The 27155-nt window shown below is 42.9% G+C and overlaps 1 protein-coding gene and 1 pseudogene across 1 annotated transcript in view; both read left to right on the forward strand.

Moving 5' to 3' along the window:
- Window positions 1-2443, forward strand: part of LOC126335978 (protein adenylyltransferase Fic-like) — a 64203-nt pseudogene extending 61760 nt beyond the window's left edge.
- A 22197-nt stretch (window positions 2444-24640) lies between these two features.
- The window catches only part of LOC126335979 (uncharacterized), a 57281-nt gene continuing 54766 nt past the window's right edge, over window positions 24641-27155 (forward strand). Inside the window, exon 1 of the mRNA XM_049999456.1 lies at window positions 24641-24735. Coding sequence (XP_049855413.1) covers window positions 24660-24735 — 76 coding nt within the window. The 5' untranslated portion in view covers window positions 24641-24659. The remainder of the gene's footprint in view (window positions 24736-27155) is intronic.

A 27155-nucleotide genomic window follows, 5' to 3' on the forward strand; every position in this document is an offset into this window, starting at 1 on the left:
GTAAACAATATTTTTATCGTTACCCGCCTGCTTAGCTGAGTGGTAACATCTTGTAATCAGAAATGTTTGATCCAGTAATTGTGGTCTGCATTGTTTTGCAGACAGTAACCATGGTGTTCTATTTCTGTTAGTTGCTGTCGATGCCTACACTGGGTGTAGATGAATAGTGTAAACAATATTTTTATCGTTACCCGCCTGCTTAGCTGAGTGGTAACATCTTGTAATCAGAAATGTTTGATCCAGTAATTGTGGTCTGCATTGTTTTGCAGACAGTAACCATGGTGTTCTATTTCTGTTAGTTGCTGTCAATGCCTACACTGGGCGTAGATGAATATAGCAAACAATATTTTTATCGTTACCCGCCTGCTTAGCTGAGTGGTAACATCTTGTATTCAGAAATGTTTGCTCCAGTAATTGTGGTCTGCATTGTTTTTCAGACAGTAACCATGGTGTTCTACTTCTGTTAGTTGCTGTCGATGCCTACACTGGGCGTAGATGAATAGTGTAAACAATATTTTTATCGTTACCAGCCTGCTTCGCCGAGTGGTGACATCTTGTATTCTGAAATGTTTGATCCAGTAATTGTGGTCTGCATTGTTTTGCAGACAGTAACCAAGGTGTTCTATTTCTGTTAGTTGCTGTCGATGCCTACACTGGGCGTAGATGAATAGTGTAAACAATATTTTTATCGTTACCCGCCTGCTTAGCTGAGTGGTAACATCTTGTAATCAGAAATGTTTGATCCAGTAATTGTGGTCTGCATTGTTTTTCAGACAGTAACCATGGTGTTCTATTTCTGTTAGTTGCTGTCGATGCCTACACTGGGCGTAGACGAATAGTGTAAACATTATTTTTATCGTTACCCGCCTGCTTAGCTGAGTGGTAACATTGCACCGCATATTTTAGAGCATGACGTACGAGAGGTGGTTGTTGTGGCAGGATGAGTAATTTCGCATCGATTTTGAGAGCTGTTGCTATGAAAAGAAACGATGGATGCCTGCTACATGACCAACAGTCCCAACTATTTTCAAGTGATAAGACTGCAATGTTTTAATATACTGTCGTTCAGAAAATGCTCTCAGTGCTTAGAGTGCAAAATGAATTCCTATATTCAGCGCGTTACAGTTTACAAATATCTTTTTAATAGAGTCATCTTGTTTGTTTTCCGCTGACATGACTAAATTTTGTATGTATTTCATATTCATGTCAGTATGTGCTTTTACGTTGCTTTTTGCTTTGCTGTCGGAATACTTTAAAGAACATTGCAGTGAACATGGATTTAATTCACTGCAAAAAACGTTTTTGCCTTTTCCAGACGACACCCAGATTCACGTTTCGATGGCAGAATTCTGGGATTAGTTCTTAGAGTATCTGATGTATCTGAAGACGTTAAGAGTAAATGCAAAGCAGTAAGATTCGATTCAGAAGCTGTCTGTTCTTTACACCCTGCCTTAGAGGTGAGAAATACTGCCGTTGCTCTTACTCCAAAGCGTACTGATATTTTAAACCATTATGGTGAATTTTTAGAACAAACTCAATATGATGTAATGATTGACCAGTTGTACTTCAGAGCACTAAGTGTATTACCTAGGCACTCAGGTGCCCTGGTTAATAGACAACGAACAACTCGAATTGTTGAAGAAATGGATCGACTTACTTTAGGAAGAATGGATGAAAAACGTGATCGACTGTCGACAATTCCAGATTCTAATTCAACTTTTCGCCACGCTAAAAGGAAGCATATTTCCAGCATATATATCACACTGTTGCCATTGAAGGGAACTCAATGACACTGCCATAAATTCCATCCATTGTGGAAGCAAGAATGGTCATCGGTGGAAAGAGTATTATGGAACACAATTAAATTCTGGGACTTGATGCTGCGTTAAAATATATAATGCCACACTTGTTAATAGGCTTGGAAGAGTAAGTGTAAACGATATATTGGAAATTCATCACACAGTAATGGGTTTTGTGGATCCTGTTGAAGCAGGGACATTCTGTCGGACGCAAGTATATGCTGGTGGCCAATTACCTCCAGAACCGCATGAAATTCAAGTTTTTATGGAGGAATTTGCACAGTGGTTGAATTCAGAACAAGCTGCAAATATGCATTCTATTCGTTTTACCGCATTAGCACATTACAAATTTGTTCACACCCATCCTTTTACTGCTGGTAATGGGAGGACATTTATGTTGTTAATGAACGCAATTCTAATGCAGACTGGCTGTCCACCTGTTATTATTCCAAATCAAGACAGGCAGAAATACAATGAATATTTAGAACCAGCAAACGATGGAGATGTTCGTCCATCTGGAAGCTTCATTGCAGAATGTAAAGAACATACGTGAGATTTGTTTTTTGTGGGCTACAAGTGAGTATGCGGCAGAGTTACCAAGATGCGAAGAAAAACAAAGAAATCGAATTATTGAACTACAATAAAAATTAAAAATGGATCTAGCCAAGAACACCACTGGCAGCATCACCTTTTACCTCAAAGCTATTTATTATTATTTATGTATTTATTTTCATATAATTGTTTTCAGTCTTCAGGACAAACTTTTTCCATGACTGCTGTTGAGTAACTTTCATAAGACAGAAATGTCATTTACAGGACTTTCACAGGCGAAACATTGCCGTCGTGTCTGTATTCATCAGGGTATACACTGAAAGGCTCTTGTGTGTACACGTTCTATAGAAAATACTTTTTGTAAGAAGCAGTATGATATTTTGACTCTCACATCTGTGTGCTGGAATATACGACAATACATTTTCTATGCCCAGCAGTGAACTTTGTAAATAACATGATCTGAGGGCTGTTCAATATCGAAAGTTTAACAATACCTTAGATGCTGTTTGGTTGTGATTCATTTTATGCACAAAAAACGATTGTGCTAAAATAGGTTACTAAGAATCTGTTGTCCTTACCTGATAACTTATGTCAGTATTACAATTTACCACACATAAATTATAAAGACTTAAAAATCTTAAACTGTGATGTGGTTAAGACCACAAGCATACTTGTAGTTATTTAATACTGTACTTATGAAGCAGTTATTTGTTTTTAAGCATATATTCTAGTGTAAAATACTATCACTCATGTGACAAAGATAATTTTATTATGTCTGTAATATTATAATTGCTTTCTTATGTCAAATCAGCACGTCAAAATCGTTTTACTGTGATTGCAGAAAACACTATCCTCAGCTTTTAGCCACTGCTGTAAGGGCTCTACAAGAAAACTTGTCATTAAGGTCTCCCACCAAATGAAAAGTTCGAAACGAGAGGAAGTATATAAACAACTTGCAAATGTCATTATATTGCTTTCTATCAGATCAGTTTTTAAATGTATTGCTTAAGGATTCCTGCCCTTCTTAAACATGATCTAACCTCTGACATATGGTTTTGTAAGTGTGATACATTCTGGAGATTATCTACCACAATATTTGAGAACATTTACATATATTAGACGGTAACCCACTTATTTTTGTTGGACAATGACATCAAATAATCTTGCAAATGCATTCCAGAAAATTAATTAAAGAATGCCACAACAAAAAAAGTGTTTACCTGCTTGCGTACCATGCACAGCGTCCGGGTTCGATTCCCAGCCGGGTTGTAGAGTTTTCTCCCCTCGTGGACTGGGTGTTGCACTCGGTGGCTGAACTTCCCTAGATGGGGCCTCCTGGCCAGAAATTCCATTAATCATTTCATTTTTTTACCGTAAATTTACATTTTAAAAGATGACACTGTGAATTTCCAAAATATAATTTTTCCTAAACTTTGTAATTTGAAAATATTGCCTAAATCCGTCAAAAGTATTTTAAATGTGACTGGAATGGAGCAAGAATTTTTATTGTGGCACATATAGTGTGGACTTTATGTTAGTGCATATCGATTGTGAAATACCGCAATGTAAACCTTTGTATATACACTCATCTGTGCAAATATCGTTCTAGCTCAGTAGTCACTGTGGTGTTAACTGAACGAGTGCGCTAGGACATTAGCACAACATGATTTGTGTTTAATATTTGTGGTACTTTGTGTTTGATATTCCTTTTACCTTTTAGTGTAATGTGATGCAGTATCACTATGAACTTTGAAAGTATTTAAGATCATGAACTGCTTTTTATGTTAGAAGGTACATACTATTGCTTTAGTAATATATTTAAATGAAATCATATATGTATTAGTCACCTCGACTTGGAATGTCTGTTTATTAAAGTTTCAGATCTGACGTGGCATCACATATCTGTCGAAACTGGTAATCAAAAAAGATTTACTAACGATCTTGGAGAAACTGGTTTGTAAGAATAATGTAACAATTTAAATCAACCCCAACAGTTGACACTATGTCAAACATATTATTATTTTCTTTCCTTCCTTCTGAGAGAGGAATAACTGCGACTCGCTGTCTTTGGGCAGCCGAGTAGCGAGCTGTCACCTATCCTTGTCACCACGTGTCCTACTAGCATTGAGTAGTGTCACTATAAGTGTAATCCGCTAACCCCGCGGAGGGACCACTGTACTCCCAAGTGCCTGGACAAGGGTGTCGCAAGATAGTGATACACGTCTCGCGCCATTTAAGCGGATTTTGCTCCTGTCACAATCCTGTTTGGCAGCAACGAGTCGTTGCCCATCACCAAGCGAGATGGTAGAAGCATCAGAGTACATTAATGGACTTTGCAACGCCCAGAGGCAATGAAGACCAACTTCTAAGATCGAAGGAAACCGGTACCTCCACGTTAAGAACTTTCCATCTTCGAGCCTTGTCGTGTATCAGAGCCGTCTGACTTACATGTGAAGGTTCTAGTTCCACAATAATTTATTGATCCACGTGAATCTGTCTTAACCGTGTAAGTTTTATGTGTTTATTTTCAGGATATCCTCATGGTTTTTAAATGTAGAAATGTTTTGAGTGACTACCCAGCAGGGAATCTTTAACCAATTTTCAGTTAAACATTTTTAAGTGCTAAATTTTCCCATGTCCGTTCTTGACCTATAGTTAGCGGCTATTGATTTTTAATCGTATTTGCCAGAGGTTAGGGTAATCGATAGTCTTTTAACATATAGTAGTACCTCATATACTTAGTTTGATGTGTATTCAATAGAGTTTTTTTGCTGGTTAGTGTGAGCTACAAAGCAGACATCACAAATTCTACCATCACACTCGAAACTCTGAAGATTTCATGAGTCGCCCGAAAACTCTTAGACTGCAATCGTCGGATCTCCTAGCAAGTTTCGATGTTGTGTCTTTATTGCAGTACTCTCTGGAGCTCATTAGCAACAAGTTTGAGGACGGCATAGTAGTATTATTTAAACAAGTGTTTACATCAACATACTTCTTATTTCATGAGCAATATTTTAAATCAAGTGGACCGTGTCGTCATGGGAAGCCCTCTGTCTTCAATGGTGGCCAATTATTTTATAGAGGACTCTTAAGAAATATCACTACAGTCAGCCACTCTCAGACTCTCTTGTTTTCTGCGGTATGTGGGTGATACATTTGTGGTGTGGCCACTTGGACTTCATACTCTACCTAGGCTTCTTCAGCATCTGGATTCGCTCCATCCGAATATAAACTTCACAAAGGATGTGAAAAAAGATGTTTTGGTACGAGGAAAGCAGATAGAACCTTGGGACATATAAGCTAACGCATACAGATCTATATCTGCACGCCACAAGCTGCTATTATCCTGCAAAATGCGGTAATGCAGTATGTACGTTAGTTGATAGAGCACAGGTGGTATCTGATCCTGAAAGCCTGTCGGGTAAAATAAAACGTTTGAAGAAAGTGTTCCGACAAAACGGTCACATACAGTGGTCACTCTATCTTACTTATTTTATTTTTACCGTTAGATGTACCTTTAGACTTTTGTCAAAAGAAACCTAAAACCATGTTCTGAAATACTGTTTTGCTTCTACACTAGACAGTGCCACAAGTTCCTCCCAAACATAGTAGCGCAACACACACACACAAATGTTATACTAGCAAATGTAAATCTACTACATGATGGAGGTTTAAACCTTTGAAACACTTCGTGTAGGTAAACAAACAGTGACTGGTAACAGTAAAGTTGTTCTTTAATTTAATAAAATGTATAAACCTTATCGGCATAATATCACACTACGCACTTGTCAGATGAGTCCTTCTTTCTGGTGACTATACCTGGGAGACAAGGATTTTAAAATTTACATGATGATTGTATAATTGAAGTACATCATCAGCACAAATTTTCCCTGGGTTGGAAGGTTTTTAAAAGCGCCAGGCTAGTGCCAGCCTACCGGTCTCATTTTTGTGAAGAATATCAGCTATTCAACCAAGAGACACAGAGGCTTCTTGTGGTGTAAGTACAGCGTGGGTTTTGATATGCATTTGAGTCTGATATGATAACTGCCGAGGTTACAACTTCCCTCTAACAAAAATATTTTAGCGTACTGGATTATACAGTATGTGGTGTCTGTTTGGTGTACGTCAGCTGACAGGCAGCGCTATGGTTGTCGCGGCTACTCGGAGAGCGTGGCACCAAGTTCCCGTAGTTTAAGAATTGTGTGTTGTCGACCTACACAACATTAGTAATTTTGGTTCCTACTGGCATCAGCTATCCAGGGTTAAAACTTCGTGACACAGTTTTGCTCCACCCTGTATTTGCTGCGTCGTGATGGGACCGTCGGCATTGAAACGATATTGTTGTCCACGATGGGCTACCTGCAGTCCTCACATAAGCGTGTTACCAGCACTGGTGGTCCATACTCCCACACCCCAGTGTCGGTCACCGTCAACATGCGATGTCCGGGTGCACACGCTATTGGGTGATGCGCCAATGGGCACTGAGGTAGATCGTCGTCTCCTAAAGGAAGTTGCACCCACCCCGTGGGATATCGCAGCAAACAATGCCACACTATATTTATATTTTTTAAATGTACAATGGATCTAGGGTGGGTATTCCATTTATCACCCACCCTAACTGTTTTGTGTTACTTTTCATTTATATCTACATCTACTTGGATACTCCGCAAATTACACTTAAGTCTATAGCAGAGGCTTAATCGAACCACTTTCACAAAAATTTTCTATTATTCCATTTTCAAACAGCTTGCGGAAAAACCAACACCAGTATCTTTCGGTCCGAGCTCTGATGTTACTTATTTTATTATGATTGTTTCTCCCTGTGTAGGTCGGCGTCAACAAAACGTTTTCACACTTGGAAGAGAAACTTGGTGATTGAAATTTCGTCTGAAGATTCCGCCGCAAAAAAAAAAAATGCCTTTCTTTTAATGGCGTCCACACAAAATCCTGTATAATATCAGTGACACTCTCTCTCCTATTTCTTGATAGTGCAACGCGTGCTGTCCTTTTTTGAACTTTCTCGATGTACTCCGTCAGTCCTATCTTGTAAGGGTCCCACACCGCGCAGCAGTATTCTAAAAGAGGACGGAGAAGGCTAGTGTAGGCAGTCTGTTTAGCAGATGTGTTGCATCTCGTAAGTGTTCTGACAATAAAATGCAGTCTTTGTTTGTTCATTTTGTTCATTTTATTTGGAGGGTTATTATGTGTATGTGGATACTATTTCTTCAAGGATGTTCATGATTGCTCACTTTTGGATTTCCAGCGTTTCATTTATGGATTTGATGACAGCAGATGTTGGAGTGAGGTGGATGAGTTGTTTTAATTGGCTCTAGTGTGCCCTTTGTATGTAAGTTTCAGCCAGTCTGTTATATGTTACAGCCGGCCGCGGTGGTCTAGCGGTTCTAGGCACTCAGTCCGGAACCGCGCGACTGCTACGGTCACAGGTTCGAATCCTGCCTCGGGCATGGATGTGTGTGATGTCCTTAGGTTAGTTAGGTTTAAGTAGTTCTAAGTTCTAGGGGACTGATGACCACAGATGTTAAGTCCCATAGTGCTCAGAGCCATTTGAACCATTTTATATGTTACAGTTTATCCTACCAAGACTATCACCTACTGATGTGTTTAGAGAATATGCCGAAGTGAGCTCTTTGTGATGAACGCAATAAAACTCATATAAAGAACAGCGTAATTGGTATATCACTATCTTAATCATATCAGTACAAGATATATTTTGTTCTGCAGACCCCAAAGTATAGTTCACCGAGACCGATAGGCAAACACCATTGTCTGGTAATAACAATAGGTTCGTGTGGGTCACTGGCCTGGTGCAGATCTTTCAGTCTTGTGGTCGGCTTGCGTGTCCCTCACCCACCCCAGTATCCAACAGGCGAAAGGGGGTTTACAGTGCAACGTGGAATCTGAACCACGTGTCCTTTCCGGCAAAGTCCACATAGCTGAGAGGTTAACAATGGACCGTAAAGCACAATGCAAACTCTACAGTATGACCACTGTTGTACCTCGCGACCCTTCAGTTTTCATGCACTATCTTCACTGCTAGACCACCAGACCCAACCCAATCGTCTTATGATGGACCACGATGTTATTAGTAAAGCTGCAAACGATTTACCTAATTTATTTTCTTGTGCAAATAGAACTGAACCCTACAAAGGTGACTTTTTACTATAGTAAATGAGTGGTTGACTGCACGTCGGAGACGTTTGAGCCTCTGAGTGAGTGTGAATGCGTAAAATCGTTTATCTGGAAGAAATGAGAGATACCGAAATTTCATGAGCTGACGTGACCTGTAATTGCTGACTGGAGGAAAAGTAGGATGGTGCGAACAGAGCAGGGCCAGTGACGTAGTACACGGCTGTACTTGGTGGAGGTAAGGAGGGAGTGGCCTGTAGAGCAGCCGGTCCCTGGCGGTCCTGTGGGGCAATTACCCGACTGACGCACGTCCGCCCCTCAGGTAGTGTTCGCAGATTGCCCACGAGTTAGCTGGTCGGACTATAAAAGAGAGCGTAGGGCCTCATCTCCACATTCCTGCCACCTGAGAGACTCTGAGGGTACCACCTTTATCAAGCTTCCGGTGAGTGCACTCAGAATATAGCTTTTAGTACTATCCTGAGGAGGAGGGAGGAGAGATAATGGCTTAAAGTCCTGTCGACAACGAAATCATTAGGGACGGAGCACAAGGTCGGATATCGGAAAAATGGGTGGGGGGGGGGGGGGGCGCTGGGACTAGGGTGGGGGAGAGGAATCTTTTCCTTAAGCGATTTAGGGAAATCACGGGAAACCTAATCTTGATGGCCCGAAGCGAATTTGAACCGCCGTCCTCGCGAATCTGAGTCCAGTGTGATAACCACTGCACCACTTCTATTGGTCGTCCTTCCTTAGATAAAATATTTGATATTACACATGACAATGTTTTAAAAAGCTGCTGCCATGCAAATTTGCTTAAATGATAAGTGGATCAACACATCCATAACTAAAATTTAATTAGTTTGTTCCTAATCTAATGCTCTCAGTATCACCTGACTTAATTCGACTACATATTGTCCTTGTTTTTCTTTTGGTGACGTTCATCTCATATACTTCTTTGAAGACTCTGTCCATTCTTTTCAACTGCTCTTCGAAGTCCTTTGCTGTCTCTGACAGAACAAGTATCTATTCGGCAAATCTCAATGTTTTTGCTTCTTCTCCCTGAACTTTAATTTCTACTCCAGTTTGGTTTCCTTTACTGCTTGTTCGATATACAAACTGAATTTTGTAAGGATAGGCTACAACTCGGTCTCGCTCCCTTCTCACTCACTGCTTCTCTTTCGTGCCACTCGAATCTTATAACTGCCGTCTGATTTCTGTACAAGTTGTGAGCAACTTTTCGCTCACTTCATTTTACCCCTGCTCTCTTAGAGTTTCAAAGATTGTAATTCAAAGGTTTGAATAGCTTTCTATAAGTCTACAAATGCTATAAACGTAAATTTGCCTTTCCATAACTTAACTTGTAAGATAAGTCATAGGGTCGGCATTGCCTCGCTTGTTCCTAAATTTCTCCGGAATCCAAAATGAAGGTCCCATAGGTTGGATTCTACCAGATTCTTCATTCTCCTGTAAAGACGCCGTGTTAGTATTTTGCAGGCTATTTCTTATTAAACAGATTGTTCGGCAATATTCACATTTGTCAGCACCTGCTTCCTTTGGAGATGGAATACAGAAAAATAATCACCACGTGACTTAGCACATTTGTCTTCTGTAAGTGTTGATCAAGAGCTTGCTTTCTTACTATCTGATATGTAGGTTGCCATTCACAGTTAAAAACAAAATTATATCAATATACGCTGACTATACAACGAACAACAAAGCTAAACACATTACGAAGTGCACGCTAATGAAAGCATAATAGCCCTGTGTAAACTGACAGAGTTCTAAATGACGACACCATTTGTAATCTGTATGGTACTGAGAAACGAGGATCCAGTCAATAAAGCTCGAAAGAGGGGCGATTGGGCAGGAATTTTCTTGTTGGTCAGTGCTATAGACGGTAATGCCAGCGAGTGTCGGTGGACGAACAGTGAAACACCTGTACGCGAGGACTTAGAGGAATTCTCCTAGTTGTTAACTGTGGAACACGGAAAGATATCCTGGCTGGTGTTAGATTTTGAGCTATTTTACATTTTCTGTGGATTGAATTATTTCTTACAGATGCCAGACTTATCCAGTGACCTAATGTCTTTGATTACTTGTAGGCAGCTCTGGACTTTGAAGCATTTCCGAGGAAGCTCGGAATTGGATGATGTATGTAGACTGGAATATGGTAGCAAACAGAACATTCGTACGTTGATCAATAGTCACTTGAGTGCTTGCGACTCGCACTGCATTATTGTGTTGGAGAACTAAGAAATGCAATGGTTTTGATTAACTGTTCTTTTAAAGATTCCTGTCAGTATATTTTTTAATTAAGAAAATCGTCGTTATTGTGGTACTTGATTACTTTGCTAGATTTTGGTGGTGCATGAATTTAATGGGACATACCTCCTCATTGGCCCGGCACACACTCGAAGCAGTTGCTGTAGAGCCGTAATTTTTATGAAATCCCCAAGGAGGGATAACGCTCACAGTTCCTTCTCAAATTTTCTGCTGCCGATCCTGCGGCGAGGTATTATCTCCCTCAACTTCCTGAGCTCTAATTTTATTGCGCTAACTTCTGCTTGCACCGCGAGCAGTTCGCTACTCACGTGGAAATGTTCCTTAGATACGTCGTTGTTTCAGACTCGCCAATTTCGAACTTAATTCTCCGTTAACAAATGATTCAGCGACCTGAGTTGGTTGAGAAAATGTCTTAGAGTGACTCTGTTTAAATCTCCCTGCTGTTCCCCCTCTCACTTTCTGGCAACCAGGCGGCTTTGCCTTTTGACCCCGTTATTGAACTCTTTCTCCAAAATATCCGTGAATGTTTAATTTTGCGTCTCGGTCCATTTTACTTACTATTAACGAAGATTTATTCCTATACTTTGAACTACTACTTTAAAGTTGCGGTTTGGTTTGAAGGCCAAGATTCTACCTTGTGTTTAATAGCTGTTTCTCAGCGGCTAGGACTTTTTGACAATAACATGAAATGACATCGCAGTTGCGAATTTGGGCAAAATTGAGCTGTGTAATGGAATGACGACGACGAAAATTTGTGCCGGACCGCGACTCGAACCCGGATTTCACGCTTTCATGAGCGGTCGCTTTACTATTTTTTTAAAATCTCATTTTGTTCGCTTTTGTTTGTTGCATCTGCTCGGGGTGGACGTCGTAAGACGCCCTTTTAAGTGCGTTGTTGCTCGATTAACTCAGTTTTTTAATTACAGAATGCAGCTAACCATCTGACCGAACACGCTAAGCTACCGTGTCGGCATACTATTGGGCTAACTGAGTATCACTCGCTGCCAGGCCAAAGCTTCCATACGCCGTCAACCACGTGTCCGTACCTGTACCTGGCAAAAGGAAGTCGGTCGGAGTGGCCGCGCGGTTCTAGGCGTTTCAGTCTGGAACCGAGCGACTGCTACGGTCGCAGGTACGAATCCTGCCTCGGTCATGGATGTGTGTGATGTCGTTAGTTAGGTTTAATTAGTTCTAAGTTTTAGGCGACTGATGACCTCAGACGTTAAGTCGCATAGTGCTCAGAGCCATTTTTTGGCAAAAGGATGTCCGACTATATACGACGTTTGGAACTTAAATAATGGCAACTGTTTATTCACAACCGATACAAAAGAGTTACATGTGTGAACCTGTTACCGTGCTTCAAATTAGTCACCAGCATTGTGTAGAACCCGTTGCTAGCGATGTGGAGGGCGTAGTATACCGTCAGCAGAGCCTGTTCTGTCGATGGTGCGAATGGAGCGGTCTGCTGCCCGTCGTATGTCTGGAACAGTTCTGAAACGAATGCCACGAAGTGGTTCCTTCATCTTCGGAATCAAATCAGTCCGGGGAGTATGCTGGATGGTACAGTATTTCCCATTCCTATCAACGAACAGAGCAGCCATAGCCTGCGCTGTATGCACCCGTGCAAAATGATGGGTGGGTTGCGCAGGAAGTGTCGCCGTTGCTTTAGCAAAGCCGGTCGCAGTTAATGCTCCAAAAACGAACAGTAATACTGTGCATTGATGGTCTGCCGGGGAGGAACGTAATGCATTACGATAACATCACAGTCGTACACGAGAATCACCATAAGTTTCACCATACTGGGGCTCTGAGGCACTTTTAACCTTCGCGGCGACCCATAATGACGCCATTCGTTGGATTGGCGTTTCAGTTTTGGCTCGTACGATGTTGCCTCTGTCTCATCCAGTGTTACGGCGTAAGAAAGTCTCTCCTTTTGGCTCACAGCGTTCCAAGTGCGTCTGAGCAGCGTCGTAACGCATCCATTTCTGCATTTCCTTCAAGTCATGCGAAACCCATCGTGGTGCAATTTTTCGTATGCCCAGGCGTTCCTCCAGGATGTGAAGCACAGTCGTGTGCGCTAATACGTTTTCGTGGGGGAGCTCACAGATCGTATGGCGTCCATCACTGTCCACTAACGCAGCAACAGCATGCACTTCTTCTTGACAGACTCTAGGACGACCTGCCCGATGCTTCTACCCAACGTGCCACTATTCTGTACGGCAATGCTGATTGTCCGCACTTCTCTTGAAGACCTTGATGACACTGTCGTGCTGTACGTCCTCTGGCACATTCAGTCTTGATCCAACTCCGTTGTTCCTGTTTCGAAAACATAGTGACATTGTTATGTTAGACCGCTCGCTCACAAGTGACTCTGTTTCCATCCATTGTGCGCACCCCAGTGGCGTGGGACAAGCGAGTCCATTTACTAAGAAGTAAGGTAGATATGTCAACAACGTGTGCTATCATCAACAATAGTTGATTCCATTGCATAGTGTCTCTACAGCAGTGCTGCCACTATTTAAGTTCCAACCTAAGTATAATTGTAATTATTTGTAGAAATAACTAATCACACCACATGATGAAAATGTTGTACCGTTACATAGCGATCTGCGAGAGAGTACTTTCAGAACTGCAGCGTGTATTCTCTCATGGTGAAAAGATCGAATGTTGTTGTGGCTCTGTAATTAAGTACGTTTTAAATCAAGTGGAACCTGCTTTATTTGGTGGTGTTGCCTGTGTGTTTGGTCGATAACAAAATTCTGATTACTTATGCAAAGAAATTTTGTCTATATTAACGGTCTCAGATAATACATGTATGAAACTACCATGGATGCAGTGGTACGAAAATTTACTACTTTGGTTGAAAGTGATACTCATTTAATAAAGACAAGATACTGAAAATGTTTGTGAATATCTCTCCACTGAGTACAAGTAAATTATACTTTGAATGAAAAGTATTGTGAGAGTCTGAAAATCACTTCTGTCTGGTTACATGTAACATCAGAAAGAATAATTATTAATACCAATCACTGCATTAAACAAGATAAACCCATATCAGTAATAAAATAATGAAGGGGAGATATGAGGACTGGAATTTTAAATACTGGCTACTATTTGTTTGCAACTTACACCAAATGGATGGGTGTGTGAACGTTTTTCAGTTCTTCATTGTGGTCACTAGCACTGTGCATAGCGTGCTGCGAGCTGTGTGGAAGTCGTAAGATACACTTAACAGCACCAGTTTTGTTAACAGTTTGAGTGGAGTGGTCTATTGCCTGACGAATCTCTGTAACACTTCAGAAGCAAATTTCAGGAATGCTTTCTTCAGCATAGGATTTAACTGGAAGTTACAAGGACTTCCATCCACTGAGTGTGGTGTGTTAGAGCACTTTCCAACTCAATTGATAGAACAGATCTGTTACAAGTTACCCCATATGCTCCCGAGCATTGCTCTACTTTTATCCAAATGAGCAGGACCTGCAGAAAGAGTCACCACCTCTTTCTCTGAGCTGCTGATTTCTGGATCACAGCCTGTGACCAGCTTATCGACAGAAATGGCGACACTTTCTGCAGGAGGCGCCCATCATGTAGAAGGAGTATGCTGGGGCGCATATGGCGGAAGCTGTGACTGAGTTGTTGAACCGAATGCACTGGGAACTGCCGCACCACCCACCACACTCCCCGGACATAAGCCATTGTGACTTCTACTTCATTCCTAAATTTGTGCTTACGTAAAGCGTCGCCAGCACACCATGCACCATAAAGGTTGCAAGAAGATCGACAGAGGCCAAAAACAGACTCATAGGAAACGCGCCGCCAATGCTCTCCCGGAATAGTCCCCCATTCGGATCTCCGGGAGGGGACTGCCAAGGGGGAGGTTGAATAATCAACGAAAGGATAATGTTCGACGAGTCGGGGCGTGGAATGTCAGAAGCTTGAACGTGTTAGGGAAACAAGAAAATCTGAAAAGGGAAATGCAAAAGCTCAGTCTAGATATAGTAGGGGGTCAGTGAAGTGAAGTGGAAGCAAGACAAGGATTTCTGGTCAGATGAGTATCGGGTAATATCAACAGCAGCAGAAAATGGTATAAGAGGTGTAGGATTCGTTACGAATAGGAAGGTAGGGCAGAGGGTGTGTTACTGTGAACAGTTCAGTGACCAGGTTGTTCTAATCAGAATCGACATCAGACCAACACCGACAACGATAGTTCAGGTATACATGCCGACGTCGCAAGCTGAAGATGAACTGATAGAGGAAGTGTATGAGGATATTGAAAGGGTAATGCAGTATGTAAAGGGGGACGAAAATCTAATAGTCATGGGCGACTGGAATGCAGTTGTAGGGGAAGGAGTAGAAGAAAAGGTTACAGGAGAATATGGGCTTGGGACAAGGAATGAAAGAGGAGAAAGACTAATTGAGTTCTGTAACAAGTTTCAGCTAGCAATAGCGAATACCCTGTTCTTGAGTCACAAGAGGAGGAGGTATACTTGGAAAAGGCCGGGAGATACGGGAAGATTTCAATCAGATTACATCATAGTCAGACAGAGATTCCGAAATCAGATACTGGATTGTAAGGCGTACCCAGGAGCAGATATAGACTCAGATCACAAAATAGTAGTGATGAAGAGTCGGCTGAAGATCAAGACATTAGTCAGGAAGAATCAATACGCTAAGAAGTGGGATACGGAAGTTCTAGGGAATGACGAGATACGTTTCAAGTTCTCTAACGCTATAGATACAGCAATAAGGAATAGCGCAGTAGGCAGCACAGTTGAAGAGGAATGGACATCTCTAAAAAGGGCCGTCACAGAAGTTGGGAAGGAAAACATATAACAGAAGAAATACTTCAGTTGATTGATGAAAGGAAGAAGTACAAACATGTTGCGGGAAAATAAGGAATATAGAAATACAAGTCGCTGAGGAATGAAATAAATAGGAAGTGCAGGGAAGCTAGGACGAAATGGCTGCAGGAGAAATGTGAAGACATCGAAAAGATATGATTGTCGGAAGGAGAGACTCAGCATACGGGAAAGTCAAAACAACCTTTGGTGACATTAAAAGCAACGGTGGTAACATTAAGAGTGCAACGGGAATTCCACTGTTAAATGCAGAGGAGAGAGCAGATAGGTGGAAAGAATACATTGAAAGTGTCTATGAGAGTGAAGATTTGTCTGATGTGATAGAAGAAGAAAAAGGAGTCGATTTAGAAGAGATAGGGGATCCAGTATTAGAATCGGAATTTAAAAGACCTGTGGAGGACTTACGGTCAAATAAGGCAGAAGGGATAGATAACATTCCATTTCTAAAATCATTAGGGGATGTGGCAAGAAAACGTCTATTCATGTTAGTGTGTCTGGCGACATACCATCTGACTTTCGGAAGAGCATCATCCACACAATTCCGAAGACGGCAAGAGCTGACAAGTGCGAGAATTATCGCACAATCAGCGTAACGGCTCATGCATCGAAGCTGCTTACAAGAATAATATACAGTAGAATGGAAAAGAAAATTGAGAATGAGCTAGGTGCCGTTCAGTCTGGCTTTAGGAAAAGTAAAGGGACGAGAGAGGCAATTCTGACGTTACGCCGAGCGAGATGGCGCAGTGGTTAGCACACTGGACTCGCATTCGGGAGGACGACGGTTCAATCCCGTCTCCGGCCATCCTGATTTAGGTTTTCCGTGATTTCCCTAAATCACTTGAGGCAAATGCCGGGATGGTTCCTTTGAAAGGGCACGGCCGATGTCCTTCCCCATCCTTCCCTCACCCGAGCTTCCGCTCCGTCTCTAATGACCTCGTTGTCGACGGGACGTTAAACACTAATTTCCTCCTCCTCTGACGTTACGGCTAATAATGGAAGCAAGGCTAAAGAAAAATCAAGACACGTTCATAGGATTTGTCGACCTGGAAAAAGCGTTCGACAATATAAAATGGTGCAAGCTGTTCAAGATTCTGAAAAAAGGAGGGATAAGCTATAGGAAGGGACGGGTCATATACAATATGTACAACAACCAAGAGGGAATAATAAGAGTGGACGATCAAGAACGAAGTGCTCGTATTAAGAAGGGTGTAACACAAGGCTGTAGCCTTTCGCCCCTACTCTTCAATCTGTACATCGAGGAAAAATGATGGAAATAAAAGAAAGGTTCATGAGTGGAATTAAAATACAAAGTGAAAGGATATAAATGATACGATTCGCTGATGATATTGCTATCCTGAGTGACAGTGAAGAAGATTTAAATGATCTGTTGAACGGAATGAACAGTCTAATGAGTACACAGTATGGTTTGAGAGACAGACGAAGGTAATGAGAAGTAGTAGAAATGAGAACAGCGAGAAACTTAACATCAGGATTGATGGTCACGAAGTCAATGAAGTTAAGGAATTCTGCTACCTAGGCAGTAAAATAACCAGTGACGGATGGAGCAAGGACGACATCAATAGCAGACTCGCTATGGCAAAAAAGGCATTTCTGGCCAAGAGAAGTCTACTAATATCAAATACCGGCCTTAATTTGAGGAAGAAATTTCTGAGGATGTACGTTTGGAGTACAGCATTGTATGGTAGTGAAACATGGACTGTGGGAAAGCCGGAACAGAAGAGAATCGAAGCATTTGAGTTGTGGTGCTATAGACGAATGTTGAAAATTAGGTGGACTGATAAGGTAAGGAATGAGGAGGTTCTACGCAGAATCGGAGAGGAAAGGAATATGTGGAAAACACTGATAAGGAGAAGGGACAGGATGATAGGACATCTGCTAAGACATGAGGGAATGACTTCCATGGTACTAGAGGGAGCTGTAGAGGGCAAAAACTGTAGAGGAAGACAGAGAATGGAATACGTCAAGCAAATAATTGAGGATGTAGGTTGCAAGTGCTACTCTGAGATGAAGATGTTAGCACAAGAAAGGAATTCGTGGCGGGCCGCATCAAACCAGTCAGTAGAATCTATTGTCCTTACCTGATAACTTGTGTCAGTATTACAATTTACCACACATAAATGATAAAGACTTAAAAATCTTAAACTGTGATGTGTTAAGACCACCAGCGTACTTGTATTTATTTAATACTGTAGTTATGAAGCAGTTTATTTGTTTTTGAGCATATATTCTAGTGTAAACTACTATCAATCATGTGACAAGGATAATTTTATTATGTCTGTGATACTATAATTGTTTTCTTATGTCAAATCAGCAAGTCAAAATCGTTTTACTGTGATTGCAGAAAACACTATCCGCAGCTTTGAGCCAATGCTCTCCCGGCTGCCAGTATTTAAGATGGCCGCTGTGGACTGGAGGGCGAGTCTGACGCAGCCTGTAGCACAGAGTGCGTTCCAGTGTCATCAGTCGCAGCCCAGCGGGAATCGCAGTAGCAGTTTTCTCTGCGGATAACAAAGAGACAGGCAGCACATAGCAACGATAACTGTGAACACAGCTGACTTTGTACTTCAGCAACAGGTGAGGTATACAGAAGATCTTGTACCACAGTTAATGTCTTGAGTTAAGTAGATTTTCCATTCATATGAATGAAGCACCCAGTTAATCTATGCGTGCAGTTTGTGTTATAGAAAGAGGACACTGGCCACAAACAACGTCCTCTCCTTGCTCCTGTGGTACAGCTCTACAGAGACAACGAGACAACATAAAAAAATTGAAGGAAGCACTTGTGCCATTAGCTTCAGAACTGCTACACAGAATCTTATGGCAATACACCGTTGCACTCGAACCGTCAATACGACTGCGGCTGCCAACAGTATCCTAAGACTTCCACATTGCGCGGAAAATATTACACACAGCGCTGGTGACTACAGTGAACGGCAGAAAACCTTTGAAACATCTTCCCATTTTGTACACGGGGTGTATCCGTAAGAGTGTGCAAAAATGTAACAGGACATAGAGGATGCTGCACTGAAGAATTTGAGGTAGGAACCTGGGTGCTGTAGTGGGACGTGAAATTGAAGCGTGACCCATCCACCAGTGTCAGTCCAGTTTGCAGGTGAATGTAAGTTTAATTGAGTGTTTTGTTTAGGTATTTTGTAATATTTATAATTGTAGTGAATTATCTACAGTTTTGTATTTATTTTTATGTTTCATGTGCGAAGAGGGCGGCGCAACGAACGGAGACAGCATCTTCGCTGCCGGACCAGAGAGAAAATTGCTGGTCACTATACGTCGCGGGTCGGCAGCCAAACAGCAACAGAAGATCCTGAAACCGAGTTGTTGCTTCGTGCTTCTAAAAACTGAAAAAAATAAGAATTTGTTATGTTTCTACAACAATGACGTCATCGAAAGTTTGATCATGTTGTAAATGTTCAGTTCTATATTGTCAAAGCTCAGGTTCAGGTCTATATGTAGCATATAGGAAGATAATAAACTAGTGTATACTACAAAAGTTTAAATACGTTTCCGAGAATTTATTTATGAGGAATTATTGATTTATTTGACAAGATTATTAATTTTGACAACGTTCATGGCGAGTTTGAGTCTTAAAAGTTTATTAAATGTGGTTTTAATATTTATTAAAGCAGATTCTTGCGTTAATATAATGTCTGAGAAAAAACAAATGACATCTAGATTGAAAAAAGTTTGCGCAAACCAATTAAGCTGAGTGACGTAATTCTGCGCATACGACTCAAATGATGATGTTTTAATTACAGTTTCGTTCAACAACCATTCAGAGACAACTTTAAAAGAATTTAAATAATTTTGAAGTGTTTTGTAACTGACGTTGGTGACGAAGTCTGCACATGGTCATATGTCAACAGAAAATCATTTATACAAAACTTAAGTCGTTACACTACAGTGCGGAGAAGCCAGCTTAAGGAGATAATAGGAATAAAATAACATTACTAAATATTTTTTTATTTACAGTTAACTGAAAATATCATAATGGACGCAAATAATGTACCATTTGTGCTGTATCTTACAAAATGTGCTGAAACTGACGGAATCAATCTCAATTCAAGCGTAATATTGGCAAACAAGATTCTGAGGCACACTGACAAATACCCCTGGTGTGTTTCGAATCACATCACAGCCAGCTACAATCCTGGCAACTAATGCCCTCTCCGTATCCACTGCGATCTCATACAGATGTGACTTTAGACATCCCAGTAGAAAATAATCAAGGGGATTCATGTCAGGTGACGTCGCTGGTCGTGGAACAGGCCCTCCTCTTCCAATCCAGCGACCAGGAACTACAGCACTGAGATGGATGTGGACATCCAAACTGGAGTGTGGTGGCGCACCATCATGTTGTATCCACATCCTCTCATGAGCAGCCAAGCGAACAATGTGAATACGATACAACAGAGCCACCTCATGGACAAGTAAACAAATCTTGCATCATAACTTCCCAGTAATCAGGCTCATGCTCCTTGTTTCCACGCAGGAAATAAAGAATGTAAATGTAAATAAACAGCACAGTACGTGTTAACTTGTACGCATGTTGTGATTAAGATGGAAAATAGTAATGCTACAGAAAGCTGCTTCTTCGACCCAAAGTTCCCTACCTCACGCTGTTCAGTGGAGCACTATCTATATCCTGTTATATTTTTGCACGCTCTTACGGGAACACCTTGTATGTCGCAAAGAAATAGTTGCCAGACGTAACGGTATTGGTGGTTTGGGGGGGGGGGGGGGGGGCAGGGGGTAGAGAAGGAATCTGCAGAACGTAAAGTACTTAAGGCCACGAACTCAGGCATTTGTGAAGTTGACGAATTTATTCAATCCACACCACCCTCCATAATCAGAACGATAATGTGACATAACATACAGTAGTTTTGATACAAAATATTTTACAACCAATACAACAATAGTGTCGACATAAGCATAACCCGCATTCGGATACCCATAACTCAGCTCTAATAAGGCTTTTAAGTATGAAAGATAACTTTGGAAGAATGAAAGATAAGAGGGGAGAGAATCGCTTGTTTTCTATGCCTCGTGATGGCTGGGTGTTGTGTGATGTCCTTAGGTTAGTTAGGTTTAAGTAGTTCTAAGTTCTAGGGGACTGATGACCTAAGATGTTAAGTCCCATAGTGCTCAGAGCCATTTGAACCATTTTTTTTAATCGCTTGCTACTACTCACTCATGGCTGGTTCTAATTCCATTGCGGCCAGGAAAAAGAAATTGACCCAGCAGTATTACAAAAATCTCGCATGACCCAAATACTTTCCATAGAACAGAACTGCTCCGGTGTGACTCCAAACGACGGCAGGAAGATGAAATACCCAAGAGCAGAGGAGGTTGTGAGACGACGGCAGCCAGTAGTTCGCTGACTAGGACCGCACCATTACAGGAGCGGCCTCTAGCCGAAGACAGTATAAGGGCAGCTACTGCCAGCTTCCGTGGTCTTGAGGTAGCGTTCTCGCTTCCCGCACACGGGGTCCCGGGCTCGATTCCCGGTAGGGTCAGGGATTTTCCCTGCCTCGAGATGACTGGGTGTTGTGTCGTCTTCATCGTCATCATTCATCCCCGTTACGGTCGGAGGAAGGCAATGGCAAACCACCTCCGCTAGGACCTTGCCTTGTGAGCGGTGCTGGTCTCCCACATAGTCCCCTGCGCTCCTCGGAGTATGGGACCCCATCATCATCACTGCCAGCTTCGGCGTGACAGTAGAAGACGGACACTAGTATACCCGGACTAGAAGAGATGTTACTTGTAATTCATATCTATTACCTTCATGGACATTGTATATAGCGAAAGACATTGATTATTTGCATGTCGCCAATAGCTTACGACACGACTTTATAAACCAAAGTTAAGTATTGTCAATCTACTTTATTGTAATAAAAACCATTAATGTGATTTGCATGAATTGTTGTATAGCTATCCGAGAAAGCTGCATCCTTTGGGCACCCTGTAAGAGACGGGTGGGTAGGACCCCACAAGGACAACGTTGCGTGCCCAGGTCTTCGTCGCCGGCGATCACAGCGAACATTCTCCTCCATGCTACAAAGTTCTGACTCTCAATCAGGGCAATGACGAGGGACTCAAAAACTGAAATAGCAGAACAAACGCTGCCATGGACACCTTTCGACCTGATCTTTGTATTGTCTCACTCTGACAGTCAACCACTTTTATACCGACCCGCTCACCCGACACAACTGTGAAAACGATAATTTATTATTCAGAATAATAATTCGAGCGTACATAGGCGTATTATGCCACTACAAAAAACTGGCTGTTACAAACTGATGCAGAAACCTTAAGAGCTTAATACACTGATGATATTCTTTTCCCCAGTATCTTTACGTTTTCATTGTATTACTAGTTAAGCTGAAAGAATTTATATGTACGAGTAAATCAAGAAACATCGTTCAATTGGGGGAGCCGAACGAGCCAAAGCATCTGTTACGACGCTGATCTCGTATTTGGAAGGATGGAATTGTTCTGTCCGGCCATCCTGATATGGTTTCTCCATGGTTTTCCTGATTTTTTGGTGATCAGTTTCTAACTTTAGTCCATTATCATGCCATACACGTATCTCCTACCGTAACAGAACAATCTTTTACTGCACCGAGCGAGGTTAGCGCACTGGACTGGCATTCGGGAGGACGACGGTTCAATCCCGTCTCCGGCCATCCTGGTTTAGGTTTTCCGTGATTTCCCTAAATCGTTTCAGGCAAATGCCGGGATGGTTCCTTTCAAAAAAGGGCACGGCCGATTTCCTTCCCAATCCTTCCCTAACCCGAGCTTGTGCTCCGTCTCTAATGACCTCGTTGTCGACGGGACGTTAAACACAAACCACCACCACCACCTTTTACTGCACACAGTACTGGACTGTCGTACGCAAATAGTATCTTGCACTTAGCCACTCATACAGACATTATGGTGTTATTTGGACGGATTTATAATGGACGGAAGTCCGAAGCTCGTCACGATTTAAATACACTCCTGGAAATTGAAATAAGAACACCATGAATTCATTGTCCCAGGAAGGGGAAACTTTATTGACACATTCCTGGGGTCAGATACATCACATGATCACACTGACAGAACCACAGGAACATAGACACAGGCAACCGAGCATGCACAATGTCGGCACTAGTACAGTGTATATCCACCTTTCGCAGCAATGCAGGCTGCTACTCTCCCATGCAGACGATCGTAGAGATGCTGGATGTAGTCCTGTGGAACGGATTGCCATGCCATTTCCACCTGGCGCCTCAGTTGGACCAGCGTTCGTGCCGGACGTGCAGACCGCGTGAGACGACGCTTCATCCAGTCCCAAACATGCTCAATGGGGGACAAATCCGGAGATCTTGCTAGCCAGGGTAGTTGACTTACACCTTCTAGAGCACGTTGGGTGGCACGGGATACATGCGGACGTGCATTGTCCTGTTGGAACAGCAAGTTCCCTTGCCGGTCTAGGAATGGTAGAACGATGGGTTCGATGACGGTTTGGATGTACCGTGCACTATTCAGTGTCCCCTCGACGATCACCGAGGTGTACGGCCAGTGTAGGAGATCGCTCCCGACACCATGATGCCGGGTGTTGGCCCTGTGTGCCTCGGTCGTATGCAGTCCTGATTGTGGCGCTCACCTGCATGGCGCCAAACACGCATACGACCATATTTGGCACTAAGGCAGAAGCGACTCTCATCGCTGAAGACGACACGTCTCCATTCGTCCCTCCATTCACGCCTGTCGCGACACCACTGGAGGTGGGCTGCACGATGTTGGGGCGTGAGCGGAAGACGGCCGAACGGTGTGCGGGACCGTAGCCCAGCTTCATGGAGACGGTTGCGAATGGTCCTCGCCGATACCCCAGGAGCAACAGTGTCCCTAATTTGCTGGGAAGTGGCGGTGTGGTCCCCTACGGCACTGTGTAGGATCCTACGGTCTTGGCGTGCATCCGTGCGTCGCTGCGGTCTGGTCCCGGGTCGACGGGCACGTGCACCTTCCGGCGACCACTGGCGACAACATCCATGTACTGTGGAGACCTCACACCCCACGTGTTGAGCAATTCGGCGGTACGTCCACCCGGCCTCCCGCATGCCCACTATACGCCCTCGCTCAAAGTCCGTCAACTGCACATACGGTTCACGTCCACGCTGTCGCGGCATGCTACCAGTGTTAAAGACTGCGATGGAGCTCCGTATGCCACGGCAAACTGGCTGACACTGACGGCGGCGGTGCACAAATGCTGCGCAGCTAGCGCCATTCGACGGCCAACACCGCGGTTCCTGGTGTGTCCGCTGTGGCGTGCGTGTGATCATTGCTTGTACAGCCCTCTCGCAGTGTCCGGAGCAAGTATGGTGGGTCTGACACACCGGTGTCAATGTGTTCTTTTTTCCATTTCCAGGAGTGTAGAAAGAGAATTGTGCGAGTTTGGGCCGTTCTGTAATTTCACTGAATCGTGGCAAGTTTCTGTCTATTGTCGTCCAGCAAGCTGGAAGTGAGTGAACATAGGGAAATCCTGCGATGGATCCTCAAGTCCACGGACGATTACCTGCCCCATCACGACAGGCCATCTGTTGTATGCCCATAAAGGATGTTATGTATTCCGTGTGACGTATACTTTGAGCTATTGATTTGTAACTCCGGTATCATTGTGAGATGAGCCTTCGATGATTAAACATAAATTAAATAAATTAAATTATACAATTTTACTAAGACGATACATGTCGTACACTACTGATGTCAGTCGGCAGGAAAGAAATAAAGTTTGCGGTTATCCATATGTAATTGCACTCCTTATCGTCGCTCGGTTCTTGGGAACAGTTGCTCCCAGAAGGTGCGGATCCATCCCGTCGCGAATGACGTCAGAGAATCGGAGGCTGCTTGCTGGCCTAACAGCCGGTTCCCCCTCCCGTAGCTGTGCCGTATATAGCGAGCGCCGCCGCTGGTGGGACGCCACAGTGGCAACTCGACATCCAGCATGGACGGCCTCTGGGTGCTGCTGCACGTGTCTTCCACCTCGCTGCTACTGCTGCTGGTCGCCACGGGCCCCGCCAGTGAGTACACACACTCACTCACTCACTCACACACACACACACACACACACACACACACACACACACACACAATTGACCATCAGATTGTTCCAGCTGCGTTATCAACTTTAAAAATATACAGGGCATCCAGTTGGAAAACGCTGTACAAAGAGAACCACTGATCAGAATGATATCAAATTCGAACAGCATATTATTGACGCACAGGTGAAACGCCATGGAAAAAAATAGTGAAAATTTGGTCAATGGTTTGTTCTGGTGGCGGCTCCGTTATGCTCGGGGGAACAATGACGTGGTCCTCCATAGGTACAGTGGAGCTCATACAACGCACCATCACGGTCAACAAATATAATACATTGGTTGCAGACCACATACGCCGCTTCATGACGCTCATGTTTCCCGACGGCAGTCGCATTTTTCAGCAAGATAATGCGCAATGTCACAGTGCCAGGATTGTGATTGAGAGGTTCGAGGAACACCGTCGTTACTTCCAATTGATGTGCTGGTCACTCAGCTCACCAGACCTGAACCCGACCTGTAAGCGTCACACGGCTGTTCCTCAGTTTCTGTCCGAGACACCCAGCATGACTGTCTCCATGAAGAACCGCGCGCTGCCGACAAAGCTCATTTACAAGAACGGGGACTGTGCGCCAGCAGCCCTGCAGAAGTTACGCTCAAGAGTATGAGAAAAGGCGTTGATCCGACGTCTGCCAAGTGGAAAGCAGTACATGCGATGTCTGTCGAAGGTTTGGCCACAGCGTTGCAGGAGCTGTTGGGCGGTTTTTGTGCAAGCATGGAGTGCACGGGACATTTCCCAACTCTGGATATGCCTGCGAGCATTGTGCATCAAATCCTACGAAACATCTTCTATTGCTATACAGACACAATCGCTCATGTTCAGGACGTACCAATAATACGCTTCGGAGTTTCTTGCTCGCACTGAAGTAGACAAAGCTCTGTGTACAGACGAAGGCCGTTTCCATCTCCAAGGGCATGTCAATATGGAGAATTGCAGAATATGAACAACAAAAAATCCTCACACACGTCAATCGGTACTATTTCACCCCGCAAAGGTGACTGTGTGGTATGGGTTGACGGCATCGTTTATCGTAAGGTCGTATTTTTTCGAGGAGATGAGTTCTGCGGTTCCTGTTAGCTGTGCCGTCAATGGTAAATAGGAGAATTATTCCATACCTTCAACAGCATGGATGTGTGGATAGAATGATCCAAAATGGAGCTCTACTGCACGTTGCTCAGCTAATCCGTGTGACTTTTGGCTGAGGGGTTATCTGAAAGATGTGTTCAAGAACGTAACTGGACTGAAGGCACGAACTGCGCAACGTTTTCTGAACGTGATCCCACAGACATTGCGATCGTTGTGGAATGTGCTGTTTCTCGATGTTAACGTGTGACAAAAAACGGTGACAGCATACTTAACATGTCTTTCAAAAGTCTTACGACAGTTATAAACCGATGCCATTATGCTGTTTTTGCGGTTTTTCGCCTCAGGACAATTAAAAACTCATTTTTCCCATCCGATGCGGTACGACTTGGAGCGTGATTGATGGGCTTGCCGAACTAACAGTGCTACAACTGTTGACTGCCGAGCCATTCACATTGAACAGCATGGATGGAGTAATGTGCAACTCAAATCAAGGCCGTCCTGTTGTTATTCATCTCTCATTTGCAGCCGACCCCATTTATGCTAAGCCGCTTCCAGCGCCATCTATTGGTAATATTTACGTTAACTCCTTTTGTTCCATGATGTTTCCCTCTGCAGTAATAATATGGTAATCAGATTTGACGTCATTCTGAGTAGTGGTTCTATCTCTACAGTGTTTTTAAACTGGAAAATGGACAATCGGTACACTTATGTAAAGGATGGAGGAAACCAACCAGATTATTCAATCAGTACAGAACACGACGCCTAGAATCGAGTAAAATCTCTCTAATATTCACACATCCAAAAAGCACCGTTCTGGTGGTTTTCCCATAAAAAGACAGCCAATTTGTGATGAGGGCGCGGAAGTTAGTGCAGTAAGCGAACTTGAATGCGTGTATCTGGGAGTGCGGTTTTGCGCTGTGATGTAACATCGAGGCAAGAATTTCGAATATTCCATACCAACGATGAGAAATTAAGAAACCCGCGTACAGCTTATCTGATTAAGACAGCTAGTATGGTGTCAGTACGTTTCATAATTTAATGATAATTATGATAACGTCCACTCGGCTGCAAAGTGGTAAGTCACTCAGTTGAAATATAACCTGTCTATTGTAAAGAGTCTTAACTATAGCTCTTTATAATTATTTCTTTGAATTGCGGTACAGAGCCTAGAAAGATCTAATAAATAAAAGCATTATTGTTTTGGATGTACTAATTAGAGAAAAGTCAATTAGTTACATTAAGTTACCTCTTTTTCACC

The sequence above is a fragment of the Schistocerca gregaria genome, chromosome 2 (assembly GCF_023897955.1).
Source record: "Schistocerca gregaria isolate iqSchGreg1 chromosome 2, iqSchGreg1.2, whole genome shotgun sequence".
Classification (NCBI taxonomy): Eukaryota; Metazoa; Arthropoda; class Insecta; order Orthoptera; family Acrididae; genus Schistocerca; species Schistocerca gregaria.